At 44.5% G+C, this 21,987-nt stretch overlaps 1 protein-coding gene across 4 annotated transcripts in view; it reads left to right on the forward strand.

Moving 5' to 3' along the window:
* LOC109901071 (RING finger protein 24) overlaps window positions 1-17,114 on the forward strand; it is a 70,451-nt gene extending 53,337 nt beyond the window's left edge. For all 4 annotated transcript variants that reach the window (XM_020497085.2, XM_020497084.2, XM_020497087.2 and 1 more), the window contains exons 4-6: window positions 7-48; window positions 8,848-8,927; window positions 11,272-17,114. In XM_020497085.2, the coding sequence (XP_020352674.1) occupies window positions 7-48; window positions 8,848-8,927; window positions 11,272-11,425 (276 nt within the window). In that variant the 3' untranslated portion in view covers window positions 11,426-17,114. The remainder of the gene's footprint in view (window positions 1-6; window positions 49-8,847; window positions 8,928-11,271) is intronic.
* The last annotated feature ends 4,873 nt before the right edge of the window (window positions 17,115-21,987 follow it).

Consider the following 21,987-nt stretch of genomic DNA (forward strand, 5'->3'; position numbering starts at 1 on the left):
CCTCAGGTTATACAGAAGGAAAAGGTCAAAGAGCTAAATTTGCATGAGGTAAGCACTTAACCTTTTTCTTGTTCCATTGTCTTGTATTCTATTGATCTCATGGTTACATGGGCTTTGAGTTGATATTGTTTCGCATTGCACCAGGTGTTGAAACTTTGTTGTTATTGGACTGGACATGGACATTCTATAATACGACTGACGAGCTCAGCACACTCTGTGCTGTACTTCCCTAATGTAACATTAGCAACCGTGTTTGGTCGTCGTACTGAACTGTGCTTCTCTCAAATGCAACCTTTCAGACAGCAAACGCCACGTATTTGTTTCACCATTTTTTTGGGGGGGGGAATGATTGCAATTACGTTAGGGTTTGCGTTAGGCTCGGCTCCTTCGGGGTTATCTCACTGCCAGAGCGTGCATCGTGTTGAAGCTGTAATATGTCACCTTTTTTTGGGCGACCCTTACCCAATTCACATAGAAATATGAGTTATAGATCTGTGGTTCTCATTGAAAGCAAGTCTAAGACGCAGTAGATATGTTCTATGTGTGCTATTTACTTTTGGTTTTGTACACCAGTGGAAAATACAAATTTTGGTTATGGAAAATCTATTTCACAGTGGTTTAGCTGGTACAATGATTCTCTACTTGCTTGTTTTGTCACGTAAACTGAAATTAGGCAAACTATTCAAATTTTTGCAACCAGGAAATGGCGGAGTGATTTTTGCATAGTGCACCTTTTTATGATCGTAATAATTACAGGCATTGAGCAAGGTACTCTGTACCAATCCCACCACAGGACGGAAACACAGAACCAAACAGGTGGAGGCTGTGGTGGTGGGTGGGTACAAGAAAATGCACCCGCATACTATCGCGTAACCAACAGCAGTAGAGAATGTGAGTAAAACTTGATCAGCTTAAATATACCACCATATTAAGGTAGAAAGTGTTTGTAGAATATGATTGGTGTGACGTCAGCTAATGCATATACTCTGGTTTCCTGTCTGAACAGGCTGAGCTTCATAATTATTATTATTTTGGGGTTTACTGCTGTGTTATATGGGTCCCATGACATACATTTAGGCTACTTATTGATTTAGAAACGTGTGATCTTGATGAAGCAGATGTATCATTGTCGTCTGAAGCAAACTGGTTGTTCAATAGCCACAAGATCCCTTAAGTTTCTCTTGAAAAATAGATTTGTATCTCAACTAGACTAACCTGCCAAAATGACAATGTTGTTTAAATAGCGAGGGAACCCCTTTATGCAAAGTGGACCTGTCGAGACACATTTAGTTGAGCTGTCAGCAGACTGTTGTTGTATCTCTCTCATGTTTAGGGTATCCATGTCAGAAGAGGCACTGTGTGTGTGTGTGTGTGTGTGTGTGTGTGTGTGTGTGTGTGTGTGTGTGTGTGTGTTTTTTTGAGTGTGCATGTGCCCTGTCCTCTCATTATGCCATGTCTGCCTCTGGAGCTTGTTACAGTCCATCTGTTGCGTCGGACAATGTGTTGAAGTCATGTTAGCCCCTTTTCCACAGATCTCCTTCACAGCCTCAGCCCTGGCCCCTGTTATTGAGTCATTCTATGTCATTAAAAGTGGGAGAGCGCTACAGTATGTGACATGTGTGTGCCTGTGTGTGTTTGTGAGCGTGTGTGAGTGATTGTTGGACAGCCAAGTTGTTATCTATTACTGAAAAACGCTCACCAACGCTGGCCGGGGGAATGACCCATTTTATTGGAAGGGCCCTGTCCAAAGGAAAATGTTTTGGAAAAAGTGTATAGATTGCGCCTCTTGCAGCTGTATACTGTATGTATCTAACCTTCATTTGACACAGAGCATGGCTACAACAGCGTTTAATAACACATGCTGACAAGGTACAAATCTGTCGTTCTGCCCCTGAACAAGGCAGTTAACCCACTGTTCCTAGGCCGTCATTGAAAATAAGAATTTGTTCTTAATTGCCTTGGTCAAATACATAAAAAAATAATAATTGTATCCAGCTGAACATAATAACCCTTGTAAATACACATAGGTCTACAACCTCACACACACAACAGTACTTCACTTCCTGTCCTTGTATGGGTATGATGGATAGGGGTTGTATTGCGCGAGGAAGCGCATCAGCTCAATGTTGTGGCAGTTCAGTAGTGGTGTCCTTGATAGTACTCAGCCAAACTATTACCGATTTAGTGTTGCTGTGACGTTGCACTGTACAGCCGCAGCAATGTAACATTCAAAGAACATTAAGGGAACGTTCTAGGCCTAAACGTTGTGACAAAGTAGCATATTCAAAATGTAGGACTACTGTATGTGGCTGATGAGTGTTGAAATTAGCAAGCTTTGACTTGACTTTGGCTTCAATACGCTCTCAGCTCTGTTTGACTTGCCGTATTTTACTTGCGATCCTTCCCAGAGCAAACAGAGGCCTACTTTTGAATTAGTCAGCCGATATCGTTTTGATAAGATAAGCCTAACTCTGGCATTGCATCACAAATGGCACCATATTCCCTACATAGCATAGTGCACTACTTTTGTTCTGAGCCTTTTGGGGACACGGTCAGGGTCTATGTTCACAGCACTACTGATGATCTCAGGAGCATGAATGAAATGCCATTACAAGGGCATGGTTTGGTGGGAGCAGCAATGCTCCCGGTTTGCCAATAATTGCCTATAGATTAAGGTAGGCTTTTTCAGTTTGAACACGCGCGCGCGCGCGCACACACACACACTGCTGTTTACGAGCGTCGTAATGGACGTCTGTGATGACCAAGGGACTGTGGCCCTCAACAGTAGTTTTGTATGGGCCCCTGGGGGTGAATCACTGTCCCCATTACGCCCCCACATTGTCCCCATCAACTCAAAAGCTCTTTGTCCCTGGTTGTGTTTCATTCCAGAAGTATGTCCGCTTCATATCTGCCATTGGACAGCTTAACTTTTTCCTAGTTTCCTTGCCATCCTTGCCAACTGGTCATCTGAAATGAAACACAGTCCCTCAACTCTAGTTCAGTGCAGTTGTAGAGGGGAGAAGGGAAACTGGTCAGGAATGAGATGCAGCCCATCTGACCTCAGTGCAATTAGCCTCGTGGTTAGAGCGTTGGGCCAGTAACTGAAAGGTTGCTAGATCGTATCCCCGAGCTGACAAGGTAAACATCTGTCGTTCTGCCCCTGAACAAGACCGTTAACCCACTGTTCCTAGGCCATCATTGTAAATAAGAATGTGTTCTTAACTGACTTCCTAGTTAAATGGAAAAACAAACGATTTACTCAGTGGAAAAACTCCACTAGCCTCAGCCTGGATCTCTGGTGACCCCATTTCCTGCCCAGGGCAGAGCTGCTTACCCTCCAACCCATAGCCTGCCTGGGGGCACACACACTGACCAGTACACTTTCTGACACACACACACCTCACGTACCATCCCCACTTAACAAACTGCTCATTATGCCAAAGGGTTTTATTTTTTACCTTTTATTTAACTAGGAAAGTCAGTTAAGAACAAATTATTATTTACAATGACGGCCTACCGGGGAACAGTGGGTTAACGGCCTTGTTCAGAGGCAGAATGACAGATTTTTACCTTGTCAGTTCGGGGACTTTCAGTTACTGACCCAACGCTCTAACCACTAGGCTACCTGCCGCCCCTCTTAAGTGGCTACGTGGGATTAGAACTACGCAGAACGGTTTGGTTAATAGGAATTGTATCTCACAAACTGGCCTAACCTGAACCAGCGCGAGACGTTGTTGCTGATCTTGGGTCAGCTTAGCATTTTCTCCACTAATGGTTAAGTATATGATTGGGGGAGGGAAAACTAGATCTGTACCCAGGGGAAACTTCAGACGGAAAACAACCCAAGCAACCTTTAGGTGGAACGGTAATAATAGAGCCAGACTGAATAAATGAATTTGCCGTCATGAATTTTCATGAGGCCGTTGGCATTTGGAGCAGAGCGGTTGTTTTTCAATCAGACACAGGCTGTCTGGCTTTGTTTTAAATGCTAGCTATGTGGATAGTGGTCTGTGTTGTTGCTCAATTTTTACGAGAGCAAGAAGGTAAGTCTTATGTAAGCTGGGATGTGGACCAAGAGGAGCAATGGGTGGCCAGTTGCCAGGGCCAGTATTTCATAAAGCGTAGGATCAGGTCCCCTCTAATCTCTCGACGGACAGATCTACGTAAACATAACTGACACCGTGGAATCTGTCGGGACTGTACGGGATGCGTAGATAACGAGCAGCAGTAGTTTGGGATATTTGGACAAATCGCGTTTTTGCAGGTGTTGGCATATTCTGAGTTACGGAAGGGGAGGGGACTTTCGGCCCGTGACTTGCGAAGAGAGAGGGTGGAGCTCCTCGTTCATTATCATCTGAAAGGCAAACCTGATACTAAATCAGCACTCCCACTGAGAGGCTTTATCAATATGGGCTGAGCTGGAATCAAAGTGAAGAGACACGAAATAGCCTAGTAAATATTCTTACTGTGTAACTGCTGTACATCTTGTATCAAAAGCGACAACTTGTTTACAACGGGATGATTTGAGTTTATTTTAACATAGCAGTTACATAGTATAAGATAGAGAGAGCACTCACAATGTCAGACTCTCTATCTCGCCCACCCCCCTCTCCTTGAGTGGAGTGACTATCTTTTCATTCCAGGATTTGCAGTGGTTGGAGTCGTCGGGATGTTTTTTTCCCATGGCGACAGAGCTCAGTGGTCTCGTAAATAGTCATATGATGACCGCTGTCTCCAGTGTCCCTATGTCCTGACTCTACAATCAAATGTATTTATAAAGCCTAAAGCCCTTTTCACATCAGCAGATGTCAAAGTGCTGTATAGAAACCCAGCCCGAAACAGCAAGCAATGCTGGGAAAAACTCCCTAGGAAGAAACCTAGAGGGGAACCAAGCTCTGATGGGTGGCCTGTCTTCTTCTGGCTGTGCTGGGTGGGGATAGTACATGGCTATTAAAGCCAGATTGTTCTTAGATAAAGAGAGAGAGGCGCGTGCACAGCAGGTGATCAGGTCAGGGTTGAAACTGGAGCAGCAGCACGACAGGGGACTGCCAGTAGTCCTGAGGCATGGTCCTAGGGCTCAGATCCTCTGTATGGAAGCAGGCTCCTTAGACTATTTTCAGTGCAGGTTGCTATTGTAACCCTGGCTACATCCAGAGACTGCTTTCCCGAATTGAGCACAGCAGCACACCAATTTATTCTAGTGATTGTAAGACATGTACATGCCCTCGTACACGCTGTGAGACCTGGGTGTGTGCTGTACTGATCTCAGGAGGAGGTAGTGCTGAGATGTGCAGTTTGTTCCATATCGTGCACACAACTGTCAGATTTAATGCACTGCTCATCTCCGTGATTTAACTCTCACTTGCATAGATACCACACACACACACACAGGAGGAGGTGATGCTGAGATGTGCAGTTTTGGGCCGTATCTCACACACACCATCCTAGCTCATCACTCCTCTCCTCCCATTAGTGTAACAACGTAGTTAAAGAGAGGGCAATGAAAGGAACTGACACCATTGATATAGTGAATGAGAAGGAGCCAGGGTTAGTGTTCAATGGAGCTCAACCGAGAGGATGGTGTCTTGTCTCTAACTACACCCTAGAGAGAAACCTTAGAGGGCTTAGCCGGCAGTACCTCTTTTCATCCCCAGCCCCAAGCTAGTCTGTATTGAAAAGGGGGGAGAAAGGGAGAAGTATGCCTTTTGTCCTTGAAGTGTAGCACTCCGCAGTAGGTCCTGCCCCGACGTAATATTGTAGCCAAAATGGCCGCAGACAAAAAGCTAGGCTTATAGAGTTGGATAGAGGACACATTTGCAAAGATGTGACCTCTAACCAACTCTATGGCTAGGATACACAGCACTAGAGGTTATTCTGTATTGAGGGAATGTTACACGCATTCTTGAATTTAGCCTAGTAACTCAGATAGAGGTCATTGTGCAGTGTTTAGTGAGCCTCCTGGGCCATTGTCCCAGGACAGGTGTCATGTGTTGTACTGATATGGATTGAAAGTACCCTTGGATATAGGGATGCACTTAATGACGCAGTTGTAATGTCTGGGGTACAACATTACTATCTTTGTCTAGATAGAGTTTGTGGTGGTTAATTTCTGTATTATGAAATGAGGAGAGACAAACTTATCACACAAGTCAGAGTTAAACTGAATCTTTATTAGTGAGAGCTTTGCAACAGCAATGGCTGGTTGATGAATCAACCTCAGAAGATTCGTTGAGAGCCACAACACAAAGCCTACTGAGATATTTTATAGCAAAGATCCACCCCCTAGTCTACATAACACACAACAGATGTTTGGAACGGGTCACAAGGTGAGACTTTTTAAATGAGAAAGGAGTGTCCGGTATCCAGATAGCATTCACTATAAATTATCGTTCAGTTTGGCCCCTAAGACGAGGCTCCGATCTCATTCCTGGTACTTCATAGCACAAAAACAACTCATCCAATGGCATAAATCAATTGTCAACTCCAGATACTCTCATCTCAAGTAAAACCCCTTCTTGACCACACGCCTGGACAAGCTGATTGAGGGGACTGAGCCTCTAGGTCATACACTATCCAGGGATAAGTGCAACATCAGAGATGATATACAATGGTTCCAGCACTACCCCGCACATCTGTTGTCTCAAACCTTATTTCCCCCAAGGCCAAAGGAAAGAATGACTGGCGCACAGACATTGTGGAGACAAGTAATTGGTTCCCCATTAATCACGCCATCCCTTCACAGGGTTTAAGAATAGGTAAAGACACATTCACATATGAAGACAATGTTCCCTCCTGTCCTCTTCCCTTTCTGATATTCTGCATAGCACCAGGGACATGTGAAAGACGAGCCTGACTTCTCCCCTCTCTGGGCAACAGGTGACTGAGCCCCAGCCTGAGGGAAGAAGTGCAACTGCCAACACCAGAGTCTGAAAGAATACATTCTAATAACAAGTATATCATAAGCATATTATGCAGATAAGACATCTTAATAATCTATGTTACCCAACGTATTCTGATTCTTCTGCCACAAGTTACAAGGGTGATTCTTCATGAACATTGAGGAACCACTACTGGCAGTAATGTACACACACACACACACACACAAAATAGTGCCGATAGGTCACTGAATGGGGAGTGTGTGTGTGTACAGCAGCACTGACAAGCTAGCACTGACAAGCGCCATCCTGCCTCTGTCAGCACCGTTGTCTTGTACCTTCTCCATTGACCACTGACAGACTGACAGGCAGACAAAGATCTCCCGGTCCACACAGAGAGCTATTGTGACAGTGGGTTAAATGCTTCATCACAGACCCCAACACGCATGCAAACCACTCACACACACACACTCTTCTTCTCCCAGCCCACACATAGTCCTATTGTGACAATAGGGCTAATCCTTCCTCACTGCCACAAACAGACTACTCCCAGTCATTGTCAACACACACACACACACACACACACCAACCACTGCCTCTCAGCACGCTGCTCAATCGAACATGCTCAGCTGGTACAAACATTGTGCATCCCAAATGACACCCTATTCCCTACTTAGTGCACTACTTTTGAGCAGGGTCCATGCGATTCAAATCCAATGTAGTGGACTATATAGGGAATAAGGTGTCCTGAGACTCATGCATAGACTAATTTCTCCGGGGGTGTCCTATACCAGAGCCGATTTGGCTTTGGGCGACTTAGGTGGGTGCTTACAGGTTTTCAGAACAAGGTCTGAGCATGTAGTAGTAGTTCTAAACAACGAGCCCTGCATCAATATTGCAAATGCGAAGTGATTGAATCCAGCCCTCCACAAAAAGAGACTTTAAATACCCAGGCGAGTGTCCCGCTCTCTCCCTGTGTGGTGTTCTCTTGTCTTACTACACAGCTAGCATTTGCTTCAGCTTGGCCAAACTAGGCTATAAAACTAGCTTGTAATGGTGTTATTTAGGCCTATTTGCCTAGCGGTCTGGGCTGGCACCTTTACGCAGGAAAGTACACACAGTACACCACACCCAGCTGGGCCAGACTGGTTTGGGCTGAGGAGACCCTTACTGGATCTAGTTTCAACTGGTTTTAATGGCTTGTGTGAAGTTGAGGGCACAATCGGCATTGTGTGTGTATCGTATGTAATTTCTGGATTTAGTTGGGCTGTGATATAGATCACACCCCTGTGCATTTCTACAACACTCCAGGTGCAGAGGCCTTTTCTGTTTCCACTCTCCAGAATGCTCCCTCTAACGTCACAGTTTAATGACAAAATTCTACTGTTTGAGGGAGAGGCTTCTTTCTCCAGCCCGAGGAGTCTGATCTCGAGGTGTCGCCACTCTTTCTAGGCCTGAGAAATCACATATTGAGGTCTGGCATGAGAAGTGGTATATCGAGGTGATGGGTTCCAGGGCCTACATTCAGAAAGCATCTAGTAGGAGTGCTGATCTAGGATCAGGTTCCCCTGTCCATGTAGTCTTATTCATTATGAACTAAAAGGCAAAACTATCGGATCCTAGATCAGCACTCTCTGAGAAGCTTCAGGAATATGGGCCCAGAAGTGTACAAATCGTATATATGTGTGGACGCTCCCTCCTCTGGCAATGCCCAGACATGTTTTAGTTTGAGATACTGACGTCTGTCATTGTTGATGCGTTGCCATAACGGTACATACAAAACCCACTATCTCGAAGCTGTTTGTGTTGTTTGGTTTTTCTGCCCTGCTAGTGCTAACAGCCCTGTTTCTCCCTCGTTCTGTCTCAATCTCTCCTCTCTCTCTCCTTAAACTTCAGCTACAGTGACTGTGGTTGTTTTGCTGCCTTGCTAACCCTGTCCCCCCCGCCCATCTCTCTCCGTCTGTGTCAACAGATATGTGCGGTGTGCTTGGAGGAGTTCAAACAGAAAGACGAGCTGGGGATTTGCCCGTGCAAACACGCCTTTCACAGGAAGTAAGTACACCAGAGGCCTGGCTGATGCCCACACCCTGTACACAGAGCCTGTGGATAGAGCCTAGCCCAGTTAGGCCTAGCCCAGCTAAGCCTAGACTGTCTTCCACTCAGCCCCAGTCTCACAATAACATTAAACAGTGTGGTTGAGCCCCATTTACATAACCCAATCTAATAGCCACACCCTGTACACAGAGCACCTTTCCCATCCAAACTGTGATTCTAAAAGATCACCCAGTTGCAGGATAAGTTCTGTTGATGAGCATATATAGCTAAGCGGACCCAAAATGGTGCCTCCCGCCTCCTTGCACAAAATTACATCCACACAGTGATTCCAGCTCGCTCAGCCCAGTCTAATACACACACACACACACACACACACACACACACACACACACACACACACACACACACACACACACGCTGTATGCAGCCCTATTCGCACAATAACAAGTTCCGTTGATGATGAGCATGTGGGTCCAACTAGACCCAAAATGGTACACAGAGCACCTTTCCCATCCTAACTGTGATTCCAACTCACTCATCCTAGTCTAATTCACACACCCACTGTACTCAGCCCAGTCGCACAATAACAATGATATTGGTCTGTTGTTGATAAGCATGAGGGGCAAAGTGGATCCAAAATGGTGGACGTCCTCCTCACACAGAGTGCTTACCGTCAACACAGTAAGTCCAGTGATTCCAACTCCCTCAGCCCCAGTTGCACAATAACCGTAACTTCTGTTGAGGGGCAAAGTGGACCCAATATTGTGGACCGGGCCCTTCCTCACACCAAGTCAAACATGTTATGATTCGGCTGCAGATGTGATGGTCCCTTTACTGCCATTTCTTCACCGCTATCTAAAGTACCCGCCCATGGTCTCTTAGTAGAGCAACCCAGCACACGGCAACAGAGTGAAAGACTGAAGAAATCCGTGAAAGTGGTGGGGTGGGGGGATGAATGCAATGGAGAGAGATTATGGGGAAAGGAAACTACCGACAGAGCAAGTGAGAGGGAACACAATGCAGCACTTGATGGATTGGAAGTCTCTGGTGGCCAGGGGCCAAATGAGTTTCCTCCCACCAGCATGACAATTTAAATTGGGCTGTTTACGTCGTGCGAGCCTCAGCCTAGTTTTTACTACGTGTCAGGAGCTGGGGCGAGGCCCACTCAATCACAACACACTGACTTGCATGTCAACACACTCCGCTGTGTGTGTGTGTGTGTGGCCCTCTGGGACTGCAGAGAGAACTAGATGGCACTAGAGAGCAGAAGATTTATAAACCTCACAGGGGTTGAATGCACCCTTCTAGTAGGGGACCGTGAGAAGGAAGCACAGTCCCTCTCCCCCTTCACTCCTGTGTGTGAGTCCCTTCCCAACCCTGTAGGACCAGAGTGTACCAAAATAGAACTGCCAGCCCCACTGTCAATAATTAAGTAGCAACGAACACGCCACACCGCCCCCACTTACTTCTGACTGAGTCATGGGCAGAAGCTCTAGTTGTGCTTCCCAAATGGCACCCTATTCCCTCTTTAGTGCTCTACTTTTGCACTCATTCCCTGTTTAGGGTTGCATACATTTTGCACCCTATTCCCTATTTAGTGCACTATATCGTGCCATTTGGGACGTACACCCTAGTCTAGGCCCCATCAACCTACTGTACTGTCTCGCGCTGTAGTCTCGCTGTCTGTTCCGTTAACAATGCATAGCACAGAGCATCCTTATTCAGTAGGGCTGAACGTGTAGGGATGGTAGATGGCTGCAGATAGAAATGGAACACACACAACAGGTAGACAGAACACACACATTCCATTTTTATTATACAGTTACTGAGCTATTTCTAGCTGCTATGCGGAACAGTCTGCCCTGTGGAATAAGCCCCCTGGTCTCCCAGTGCTAGCACTTTGTGAGCAGTCAGAAATAGAATAGCTGGATCAGTTGCAGCAGTCAAAGAGCTGAACTGAGAGGGCTAGTGTTTAAGAGAGACAACTCTAGAAACACCCACACAGGTACACTTCTAGCCGATGTTAGTGTCACCCACATTTGCAAGTGATGACTTAAGCCTAAGGGTTAAGAGAGTTGGATCAGTAACTGAAAGGTTGCTGGTTTGACTCCCTGAGCCGAATAGGTGAACAATCTGCCGATGTGCCCCTTGAGCAAGGCACTTAATCCTAATTGCTCATGTAATTCGCTCTGGATAAGAGTGTCTGCTAAATGACCTTAAAAATGAACAATCTTGTCTCTCTCCATCCCTCACCATCCTCTATCCCCCCCTCTCTCCCTGTTCTTCTCCCTCACTCCCCCACCCCTCTCTGTTCTCCCATTGGTCTCTCTCGCTCTACCAGGTGCCTCATTAAGTGGCTGGAGGTGAGGAAGGTGTGCCCGCTGTGCAACATGCCCGTCCTGCAGCTTGCCCAGCAGGCGGGCAACACCACCATCGACGTTACCGTCACCGTGCCCATACAGCAGCCCCTGCCAGGCATGGAAAACCTGGTGTAGCGCTGACTGCAGTGCACACACACACACCTGTACAAGTACACATATACCTCGATCACACAGGCAGCGTCATTGCATTTTTGGTACACCAGAAGTACATTCATTTCCAATTGAACGCTGTGTTTGCCTTGCATCATCGGACGTATGCATCAAATTCTTTGCGTAGACGGCTTGACAGAGAGATGGTAGAAGAAGGGGAAGGTTGAACTTTTGTTGCACACATATCCAGATGATGTAGTACCATTTTGCGCAATGACGCTGAAGGGATGATCGAGGCGTTTTATATGTGATTAAGAGACAGGGCAGAAACACAACAGTGTTACGGTGCGGACAGAGACTCACGGTGACGAAGAAGTGAATCTGCTGCATCTCCTCTCATCTCTCTGCCTTGGTGGATTCCCATAAGGATTTTTTTTAGAATAACGGTTCTTTACTGACACTCTTTTTTTTTAGGACACAGCCGTGGTCACTATTCTGACCGTTTCACAACCAAAGCACTTTTCTGGGGACACCAGCGTGTGACGAGTAAGAGGCACGAAAACCAACAACTACAACACGTTGAAATGAAAATGGCGTCATCGTTTAGTTTTCTTTTTAACGACTAAACCTTAGTAAAAAAAAAATCTACAAGCACTTTAAAAATTGAACGCTTGTGAGGAGGTTGTAGTAGCAACAAGGTTATATTTTATATTTTATTATTTCAACTAACTTTTTTTGTGTGTACATACAGCGCCACGTGAGTTAATTTTTTAGTTGAGTGGATACTGTTTTTTTGGGGGGGGGGGATATCTTAAAGGGACAGTAGCTTCCAAATGAATTAATGTCAGGATACTCGTGGGAAGCTCAAGGAACCGCAGAATTCTGTGGCCTGATCCACCCTCTCTCACACACATACAAAAGTGGATATTGGAGGTGTGTGTGTGTGTGTGTGAGAGGGAAGGGAGGATCACCTCAGTACTTGGTGTGAATTAAGAGAGGATGGGTGTGAATGTGGGGTTGTGACCCGACTGATTCACCAGTGTGCATCGGACTCTGCATCCCCTCTTGCATATGAAGGTTGTACAGTTTGTTACTCACTGCACACCTCAGTGTCAGCGTTCCCAAATGGCACCCTATTCTCTAAAAAGTGCACTATTTAGGTAATAGGGTGCCATTTGGGACACTACCTGTGTGTGTGTGTGTGTTACAAAAAGGCTATGTGGCCACTGTCACGGTCTGCATCTGTCATTTCAGAAAAAGCCAATAGTTACTATTCTGTTGGGGGGAAAAAATGTGAACTAATTGTTAAAAACGCAACAATGCCGAGTTCGTATTCTCATTGAAAGATTTTTCACAATGAGGTTTTGAGGGTAGAATCAAATTAAAATAGTAGTATTCTCTAGTGTAAACATAGAGCCCCCTGTGTGTGTCCCACAGACACACACACCCGACACAAACTGTGGAGGGGTCCTGGCCTCTGTCACTTCCTGTGGACTGGCGATCAGGAAGTAAGAGAAACCCAACACCCAGAGCCCATGGCACCCCTAGAGCCAACATCCAATCAGATGCCTCCGTTACTGTTACATAAGAGAAGACTGAGCCCCTCCCGAGCCCACAGTGCTCCCAAAGCATTACTCATTCAGCTTGTGGCAACGGAGCGCTATGAAAACGCATAGCTGGAAGATTCCTCTTTTGGTTTTATACAGTTAAAAATGCATCCCTCTCTTGCCATCCTCGGGTTTGAGTTTGAATGAGGTTTAGCCTGAAGGAAGTCTAAAACAACTAGCCCAATCTACACACTACATAGTAAACTAGAGTACTTTATATAATGCCAAGATGATTATATTCCATATAGTCTCCGATGTAATTATGTCTAGAATCATATATTCTATACGCTAATCTTTACGAAACCTAGAACAAACACTGGTCCACTGAGGCAGTGGTGGTTCTTAAACTTTTCCAGCTCGAGAACCAAATTTAGAAATTGACCATCCTCCCCTGACCCAAAATGTCCTCCAACAACCCAAATGAAGAATAAATAGTGCGTGATTATAGATGTTTTCCCACAACTCGCAACCCACCTGACATGCCCAGGGCCCCAACCCATACAGTAGTTTAAGAAACCCTGCGCTAAGGCATTGTTGCATTTTGACTGCTATACATAAAAGTATCAAACCAGACAAATTTGCTCAATTCATCTTATTTCCATTTTGTTTTTATCAAACTTTTGACACACTATGATGGTAGTGAACGCTACAGGGTGACACAGCACTGCCTTGGAGCGTGAAAGGTGAAATCGATCAAGTTGTGACTCTGCGCAAACTAGGCAGCAAACCTCGTCTGTTTGCTAGCCGTTACGGATGTAGCATGACATGGCAGAAAGACGCATGGTCTTTTACTCAGCACTGAAAGAGCAGGACCACCCGCACTTTCACTTCCTTCTCAATTCAGTCAACGACTCAAAGCTGCTTCTGGGATTAGTAACTACTTAACGCGCTTTAGCTTAGCGTTGAGCTAATTAGGCTATGTGGGAGATAGGCTAATTATCTAGTTCAAATTCTGGCAGCACTCATATCGGTCAACACACATACGTACGTTTCCAGTAGATGTCATTGAGCTGGTATAGGCCCTGGTTAGCAGTCGTAGAGAACAGCAGGCTCATTCTAGCGCTTTCCCCAATCGCTCTCTCCACACTGGCGTTTTGTTCCCCGATATACACACACACACACTAACCCCTCTACCCTGGTGCTTTGTTGCACCACCTTTTGTGGCATCACTGTAGTAAAAGTGCTGTGTGATATTTTGGAACAGAGAGGAAACAGTGTCCCATAGGTCAGGGGTCAGCTTGTGTCACTGGTCACAGACTAGATCTAGGTGATTGGTCATAATAATGGTGTTAAATGCAACTTTATTTATAAGAAAGCCTGGTCTGTCCTAACAGGGTCGATTCGGTTCTTCCCTCTTAAGTGTTTGTACCTTTTTAGGAACCCGGGCTATTTCAGTGCTGAGCATCAGGCCCAGCTCTAGAACCACTTGTGTCTCCTAAAAATAGAATGGTATTCTTAGAATTCTAGGTGTTAAGAACACCAAGTCGTTAACGAAATGTTCTGTGTCCACTGGCTTTACCTTCGTACAACAACAGAGGGGAATGTTAGCCTAGCTAGCTGGTGAAAAGAATAGGAGGACATTATTTCTTGCCAATATCAGAAACAATGTCTCCCTCCCACTTCGCCCAATAATATCTATTGTATTTGAGGGAGGAGGATGACAATTGTGATTATTGTATATATATTTTTTTACTTGTGCTTTACTTACTGTGTGTTCATTTTGGCTAATTTGTTTGAAGAGACACCAGTCCGTGGTTGAATGTGGAATGAGAAAAACCATAACCTTTTTATTGAAGGCTCCCGGCGTTACTTGTATGTGCGGGTCACTTCGGTACCTGTTTGCCTCTTCTTGGTTCTTCTTCGTGGCTACACACAAAAATGAGCTACACAGGATGCAATGGAGGTGACACCCTTTCTGTATATAACACACATCTTTGTACAAAGAGACTTCAACTCTGATATTAATCTCAGAACTCCAAAGTTTGACTGGTCCGAAGTTTATCTTTTGACAACTAGCCCCAGCACTTTCTTATTCCCTTAAGACTCCGATATTGTAACAGACAGCCAACAAGAACACAGCAAGTCTTGACGCTTCGTCCGCTACTATGTGTGGTTTTCTCTGAATTGACGGTTTAGAGGGAGATTTAACGATAGGACTGGGTGGGGAGGAGACCGATAATGTGAAAAGCATGCGATGAAATGGCGGCTGCACTTGCAACCGATTTCACCATTTTGTAATTGTACATAGAGAGTAGTAGTGTTGGTAGGACGACATACTGCATAAACACTTTTTTTTACTGTGGAGGGGGTGTGCATTGTGCACCTGTTAGGTTCTAATTCAGAGTAAAAACACTCAACGGACACTATGAAAGCTTAACCAGAGGCTCCATACAGCTGCATTCAGACAAACACATGTTTCCACTGCCACACGTGTGTATATATACTCCAATTTAGGCACTCCTCCTTCTCTCCAATCCTTACATCTTTTATGGTTTGACAGGAAGACGAAGTGATAGGGTAATAAACCATAATTTCTGACCTGACCCCCACCTTGATGCCTAATCCAAAGATCTCCACCCATATCCCCTCTAGCAATCCTGTGACTTCTTCCCATCCACCTAGCACATTCCAAAGCCATCTAGATCCTACAGATAACCATTCACTTCTGATGTAAAACCCAGTCTCTAGGATAGCAATGTTCCAAGTTTAACCCAGAATCTAACACAACGAATAGTTGAGGATAATTTTTCCATTGAAAACACTGCATCTGAGCACTTATAACTGCCATTTACCCATCTGAGAATTGCAACAATTCCAGACATTTTGTAATGTCTTCTTTCAAATGAGAGTTGAAGGTCAGAAGAGAACTCATCTATTATACCCCATAATTTCTTCCTGTGTAACTTCCTAATCCTTCCCCCACGCTTCTCAGACCAGACAACATGGTTCTAGGTTCTCTCAGAGTCCTGTGCCATAACAGTGCCATAACAGCAGGCAGTTCGAGGCCCTTCTGCGAGAGGAAGGAATCATGTGTATATTCATAGTGAATAATCACCCATCGTCTATTAGTTATTACTGCAGAAAGTACCAGGCAAAATCTATTTGAAAAACATTGGGATTTTGGACGGTTGATGAATTTAGTGATGACTCACCCCACCGTAACCTCCATTGATGTCAGCACTGTTCCAGAGAACGCCAGGCTATTGGGCTGTAATATTAAAGGACTATGATGTACTTGCTTCAATATCATGAATTACTGAGAGGAAAGTGAGGCTCTTTGTCAGCAACCAAAATGCGTAATAACGGGCCCCTTATCGCTTATCCTTTCTATAAGGTGCTTTTACCTCAAAGTATGTATACCCAGAGACAGAGGAACATCCCACTCCTTATTTCTTTCTGTTTCAATGGAAGCCAATGAACTAAGTAGAACAGAACAAGCTGCGATCACATTGGTGTCTATAAGTAGAGCCACTCCCTCAAGTAGACATTTTTTCAATGGTAAGTGAAACACTTTTTTTTTTTAATCAACCATCTGGCTGTTGGCAGCCATTTTGTGAGTCGGACCTCAAGGTCAACGCTGTGTAAATTGGCCACTTGGGCCTCAACACATGTCACTGCCTCTCAATGTTGTGTATGGTGTCTATTTATTCAATGTATAGCTCTTGTAGTGCCCCCCCCCCTTCTCTCCCTTCCTCAAGTACATCCCCTGTCTCACCCCTAACCCACTTTATCCAATAGCCACCACATTCTTCAATGGGTCAACCTACCCCACCCTGTGATAACCTCTCCCATCATCTTACCCCAACCTCCTGCTTTATCCACCAGCCCACACTTTCTTCCCTTGATGGGTGAACCTACCCTCCATGGGTCTACTCATCCTACCCTGAGATATAACATTGTTTATACAATTAAGAATTCTGCAGCAGAATATTTTTGGAGAAATTTGCTGTACAGTATTTGTAAGCTCTATTTTTGTATATTTAATTGACATTGGAGGGAAAAAATAATGAATGCATTTCTTTTGCTAATTCTGTTTTATTCATTAAAAAAAATGTTGCATGTGACTGACTTGAACTGTAAATAAAATTACCACGTTTTGGAAATAATGACCGCTTGCTATGCTTTATTAGTAAAGTTCCTTTACATGGTTGTTAGCAGCATCCTTAAAGGGGCAATATGGGATTCAAACAGCAGTCGGTCCCCGCCACATTTTTTGTAAACAGCTGAGGGTTGGGGCTGTTGAAATGGAACCACTCCAATCCCAGATTGCGACTTTTAACATTGTACTGCACAGGAAGGTATGTCAAATTGTTAGCCAGATCTCAATGATCCTGAATATGTGGTATTACGCCTGAGGGGTATACTAGGAAGGAAGCTATAATGAACAAAAATATATATACCGTTTCAAAGATTTGAGTTAGTTCACATAAGGAAATCAGTCAATTGAAAAATTAATTAGGCCCAAATCTGTGGATTTCACATGACTGGGAATACAGATATGCAACTGTTGGTCACAACTTTTTTATTTTTTATTACAAAATGGGGTGTGGATCAGAACCAGTCAGTACCTGGTGTGACCACCATTTGCCTTGTGCAGTGTGACATCTTCGCATAGACTTGTGGCATGTGGAATGTTGTCCCACTCCTCTTCAATGGCTGTGTAAAGTTGCTAGATATTGTCGGGAACTGGAACACGCTGTCGGAAGACGTCGATCCAGATCATCCCAAACATGCTCAATGGTGACATGCCTGAGTATGCAGGCCATGGAAGAACTGGGACATTTTCAGATTCCAGGAATCGTGTACAGATCCTTGTGACATGGGGCCTTACATTACCATGCTGAAATATGAGGTGATGGTAGCAGGTCAATGGCACAACAATGGGCCTCAGGATCTCGTCACGGTATCTATGTGCATTCAAATTGCCATCGATAAAATGCAATTGTGTTTATTGTCCATCGCTTATGCCTGTCCATACGATAACCCCACCGCCACCATGGGGCACTGTGTTCACAACATTGTCATCAGCAAACCATTCGCCCACACGGCGCCATACACGTGGCCTGCGGTTGGACGTACTACCAAATTCTCTACAACAACCGAGGCAACTTATTTGTGCACAACATTTGAGAGAAATAAGCTTTTTGTGCATATGGAACATTTCTGGGATCTTATTCCAGCTCGTGAAACATGGGACCAACACTTTACATGTTCGTTCAGTGTAGATCTACTTTGGGTTTTCTACAGCTAGCCAGCTTCAGTTAACTTCACATTCCAGCCCAGGCTTCATCCGTAATACAACGGTGGATATTGCTTTTCTGCCTGCCGCTAACTAGCAGGTTTGTAATTGCGCATGCATGCCGCACGTGGATAGTCCAACACCGAAGTCTTTATTGAGACAATGATGTAACATCAACCCATGGGCGAGTTATTGCAACATTTTCATTTGTGCCGAAATCAAAATGAAAGAAGACACAGCCTGCTGAACTTGCAAGATATGGTGTGAGAGGCTTTTCGAAGTGCAGCCTCTATTTTATTACTTCTCCCCATGCCGTCTTTGTACATTTTTCTCCCCAACCTTATCGATTTAAATAATTGTATTAAATCATACAAAAGTTTGACTGTGCATCAGTGGAGCTCATCTCAAGAACATGGAAGCGCCGTTCTTGGGGAGAGTAGTGGGGGCAGGAGCGAGAACTGCCACTGACCTGACACACCCACTCAACCAGGAGTACCAACTCTTACCATCGAACCGCCGATACAGAGTCCATCTTTACAGATCCCAGAAATCATCCTTTCCCACCAGTCAGTGGAGGCTGCTGAGGGTAGGACGGTATATAACAATGGCTGGAAAGGAGTCAATGGAATAGTTTCAACCACATGTTTGATACCATTCCATTCTCCATTCCAGCCATTATTATGAGCCGTCCTCCCCTCAGCAGCCTCCACTGCCACCAGTATGGATCAATTGAATAAATAACTGCTCAACTCCTCCCAGAATTGACAAACTTCATTACAGACTGTAGCCACATGTTATTGCTTGTGATTTATGTATGCATTTATGCACCTATTGGTGATGCTGTGCTGTTAAGATGCATGACACATTTCCAGAAAGGGACACAATAAAAGTTGTATTACTATTTACATTTCAGATGCAACCTGTCATTACTAAATGTGAGTTTAAAAAAACCAAACATTTGTGTTAAACTTCATTTGAGGAAGAAGGGGATGACTCAATCTATGCGAGAGGGTAAAACGATCTGATTTCATTAGTCCTCAACTCACGACTCAGACACTTCAGTCAGGATAAATATAGAGTTATTTCAGAAGGATTCATTGCCATAGAAATGTACCTGGCTAAAAGGTGAGCCACTTTCATGGTACTGGTTATCCTGAGTTGAACTCAGTTGACCAAATATGCCTCAAACTTGATTAGTAGTATTGAGCTCTGGTATGACATAATACCAATGGTGGAAATGTATTCAAGTGGCTAATCAAGACTCTTGGCTCGCACACTGCATCACTAGTTGCATAACGCCAACTTTTACAGATGCAGACCCGCCCCAAACAAACAGCAACACTCCAAATGACATTGCTTAGTTTATAGCCGAACTTGGCAGGTAAATGCATGGTGTGAGTATTCTGTCATTGGTGCTGTATCATTCCTGTTACAGTAACAGACATTAAAGTGGTTTGTCTAATAGATTGAAACAAACCTGATAAGTTTACTCGGTGCCGTTTACCATTGGACCATTTTTTCAAGGTTCCTGTATGTGTCAGTGGGTGTTCTCTCTCTCTCTCGCGAGAGCATGCTTTTCCTGCGTGAGCTCACAGTTCCTCCATATTGGTCACGTTCCCCTGCCCAGACATTGCATGCATCAACCAATGGTTGCGTGCCACGTCATCGACTGACAGATTGCTGTAACATATGTGGTTAGCTGATACGTAAAATACCTTTCCAGGCGTTGTAAGATTTAGCAGGCATCAATGACGCCTGGGCAGAGGAATGCGCCCAATATCTGGCATACTCATGTGACAGAGGGGACATTTGGCTCTGGTCTACTTATTGTCCCTTCCCACTCACCCAGATTATTGCCAGTGAGATATCTTGCCCCGGGGGCAATAAGTAGACCAGAGAAAATGAGTGGGGTGTCACATCTTCCTTACCTCAGAGCTCCATGGCAACAACAGGCCTCAGAGTGTCTGTATTGTTCCCGCTCAACATGCTTCGGCCAATCAGAGCGTCTGTACCGTTACCTTCTCTAGTGTTGAGTGAAATTAAGGATTGGCTGGTTTAGATCATTCAAACTCAACTCTGGACCTCAAAGCCAGTTCCATTGCATTTTTTCAACGTTCCCCTCTAATTGGGGACTGTTTTAGACCTGGGACACCAGGTGTGTGTGCAATTAATTACCAGAACATAAAACCAGCAGGCTCCAGACCTTGTAGGGTAAGAGTTGAAGGTATTTAGATTGAAGGTATTGAGTCAGATAATCATGTTTTACATGATAAAACTGTGATTGACTAAGATTATCACGAGAAATCAGCCAAAATTGTTTTCTCTACTGGTTTGGGACAAACGCATCGTATCGAGCATCTTAGAGCAGGAGTAGCGATTTAGGATAATTTTTGTACTTTCGATCACAATCACAAAAGTTACATAGACAGGGAAGACATGACTCTAGATCAGCACTGCTACTCTGAGACCCTTTATAAATACGGGCCGATTAGGGTGTGAAGTGCCACCACTAACTTACTACCTGTTGAACTAAACAGGAGTTTGGTGCTTTGATTCGACCATTTATAAAGAATCCACAGATGTTTAATGTATGTTTTAATGATATGGGGCCCAGAAAGTTAGCCTGGATAAACCAGACTGGACACTGCACTCACCATTGTGAATCCCATCTTTCAGTACGGTGTAAACAGGCTACCATGAAAGCGGCCTGCATCTGCGCTCTAACGCAGCCCATTCAGATTCTTTGCCCAAATGTTGGCTAAAGATCAGACTGGTCAAAAGACCAATAATTGGGCAAAAGATCAGAATTGGGCTGCCTGTGTAGAACCACCCTAAGAGCTGTACCACTCTAAAGTGCTTTTAAAATGTAAGACAGATGTGAATCGGCCACGAGAGGAAATTACAAGTAGTGCCTGGTTGGACGCCTTCAGTTTGCTGAAATAAAAGGAAATTGCCTTGCCACTTTACACCTGTTTTCAGACCAATTTGTCCATGACTGTTGAATTTCTGTAATCACAGGCAAGTGAAAGCATCTCACCTCGAATTCACACTCCAAATATCCATATTCAGAACACGGTGACTCGCGCGCACACAAGCATTCCAGTTAGCAAAATGACGTTGAAAATACATTTTTTTCCTGACGTTGACAATCAAGGTTCATTTTCAGTTCTGAAATCAAATAAAAAGGGATCTGGTTCAGTCAGCAGCTCACACGAGGCAAACACAAAAACCCCAGAGAAATAAAAGTTAACCGCCTGAAGCAATGGAGGATGATAAATCACATATTATAAATGTGAATGTTTTGATTGGCTAATTGCCGGTAGGAATTCACGTGCCGTGACATTGTACATAGCAGGGCGGTGGTGCCCACATTGGGCTCAGTCGGCATGGAATCAGAAGATCTCCATATTGTGTAATGACAACTCAAATCTATCAACATTTCGTAATGAAACCAATGTGTCATCTGAAATGGTTCGAGGAAGAAAGGCTCCATTGTCAAAAGTATATGAATAGAGCCGCAGGCTCTGTTGCTCAGTCCACTTTTACAGCAGTGGTATACAAGTAATACCAACATCTGGACTTGGTATATTCCACACACTCTGGTCAGCAGTGATGACTATCAATAGTAAATCTTGTTCCCGTGTTTGTCCATCCCAACTGTCACCCTATTCCCTATATAGTGTACAACTTTTGACCAGGGCTCTTATGTAGGTAATAGGGTGACATTTGGGACACATACT

The sequence above is a fragment of the Oncorhynchus kisutch genome, linkage group LG12 (genome assembly GCF_002021735.2).
Source record: "Oncorhynchus kisutch isolate 150728-3 linkage group LG12, Okis_V2, whole genome shotgun sequence".
NCBI classification, from domain to species: Eukaryota; Metazoa; Chordata; class Actinopteri; order Salmoniformes; family Salmonidae; genus Oncorhynchus; species Oncorhynchus kisutch.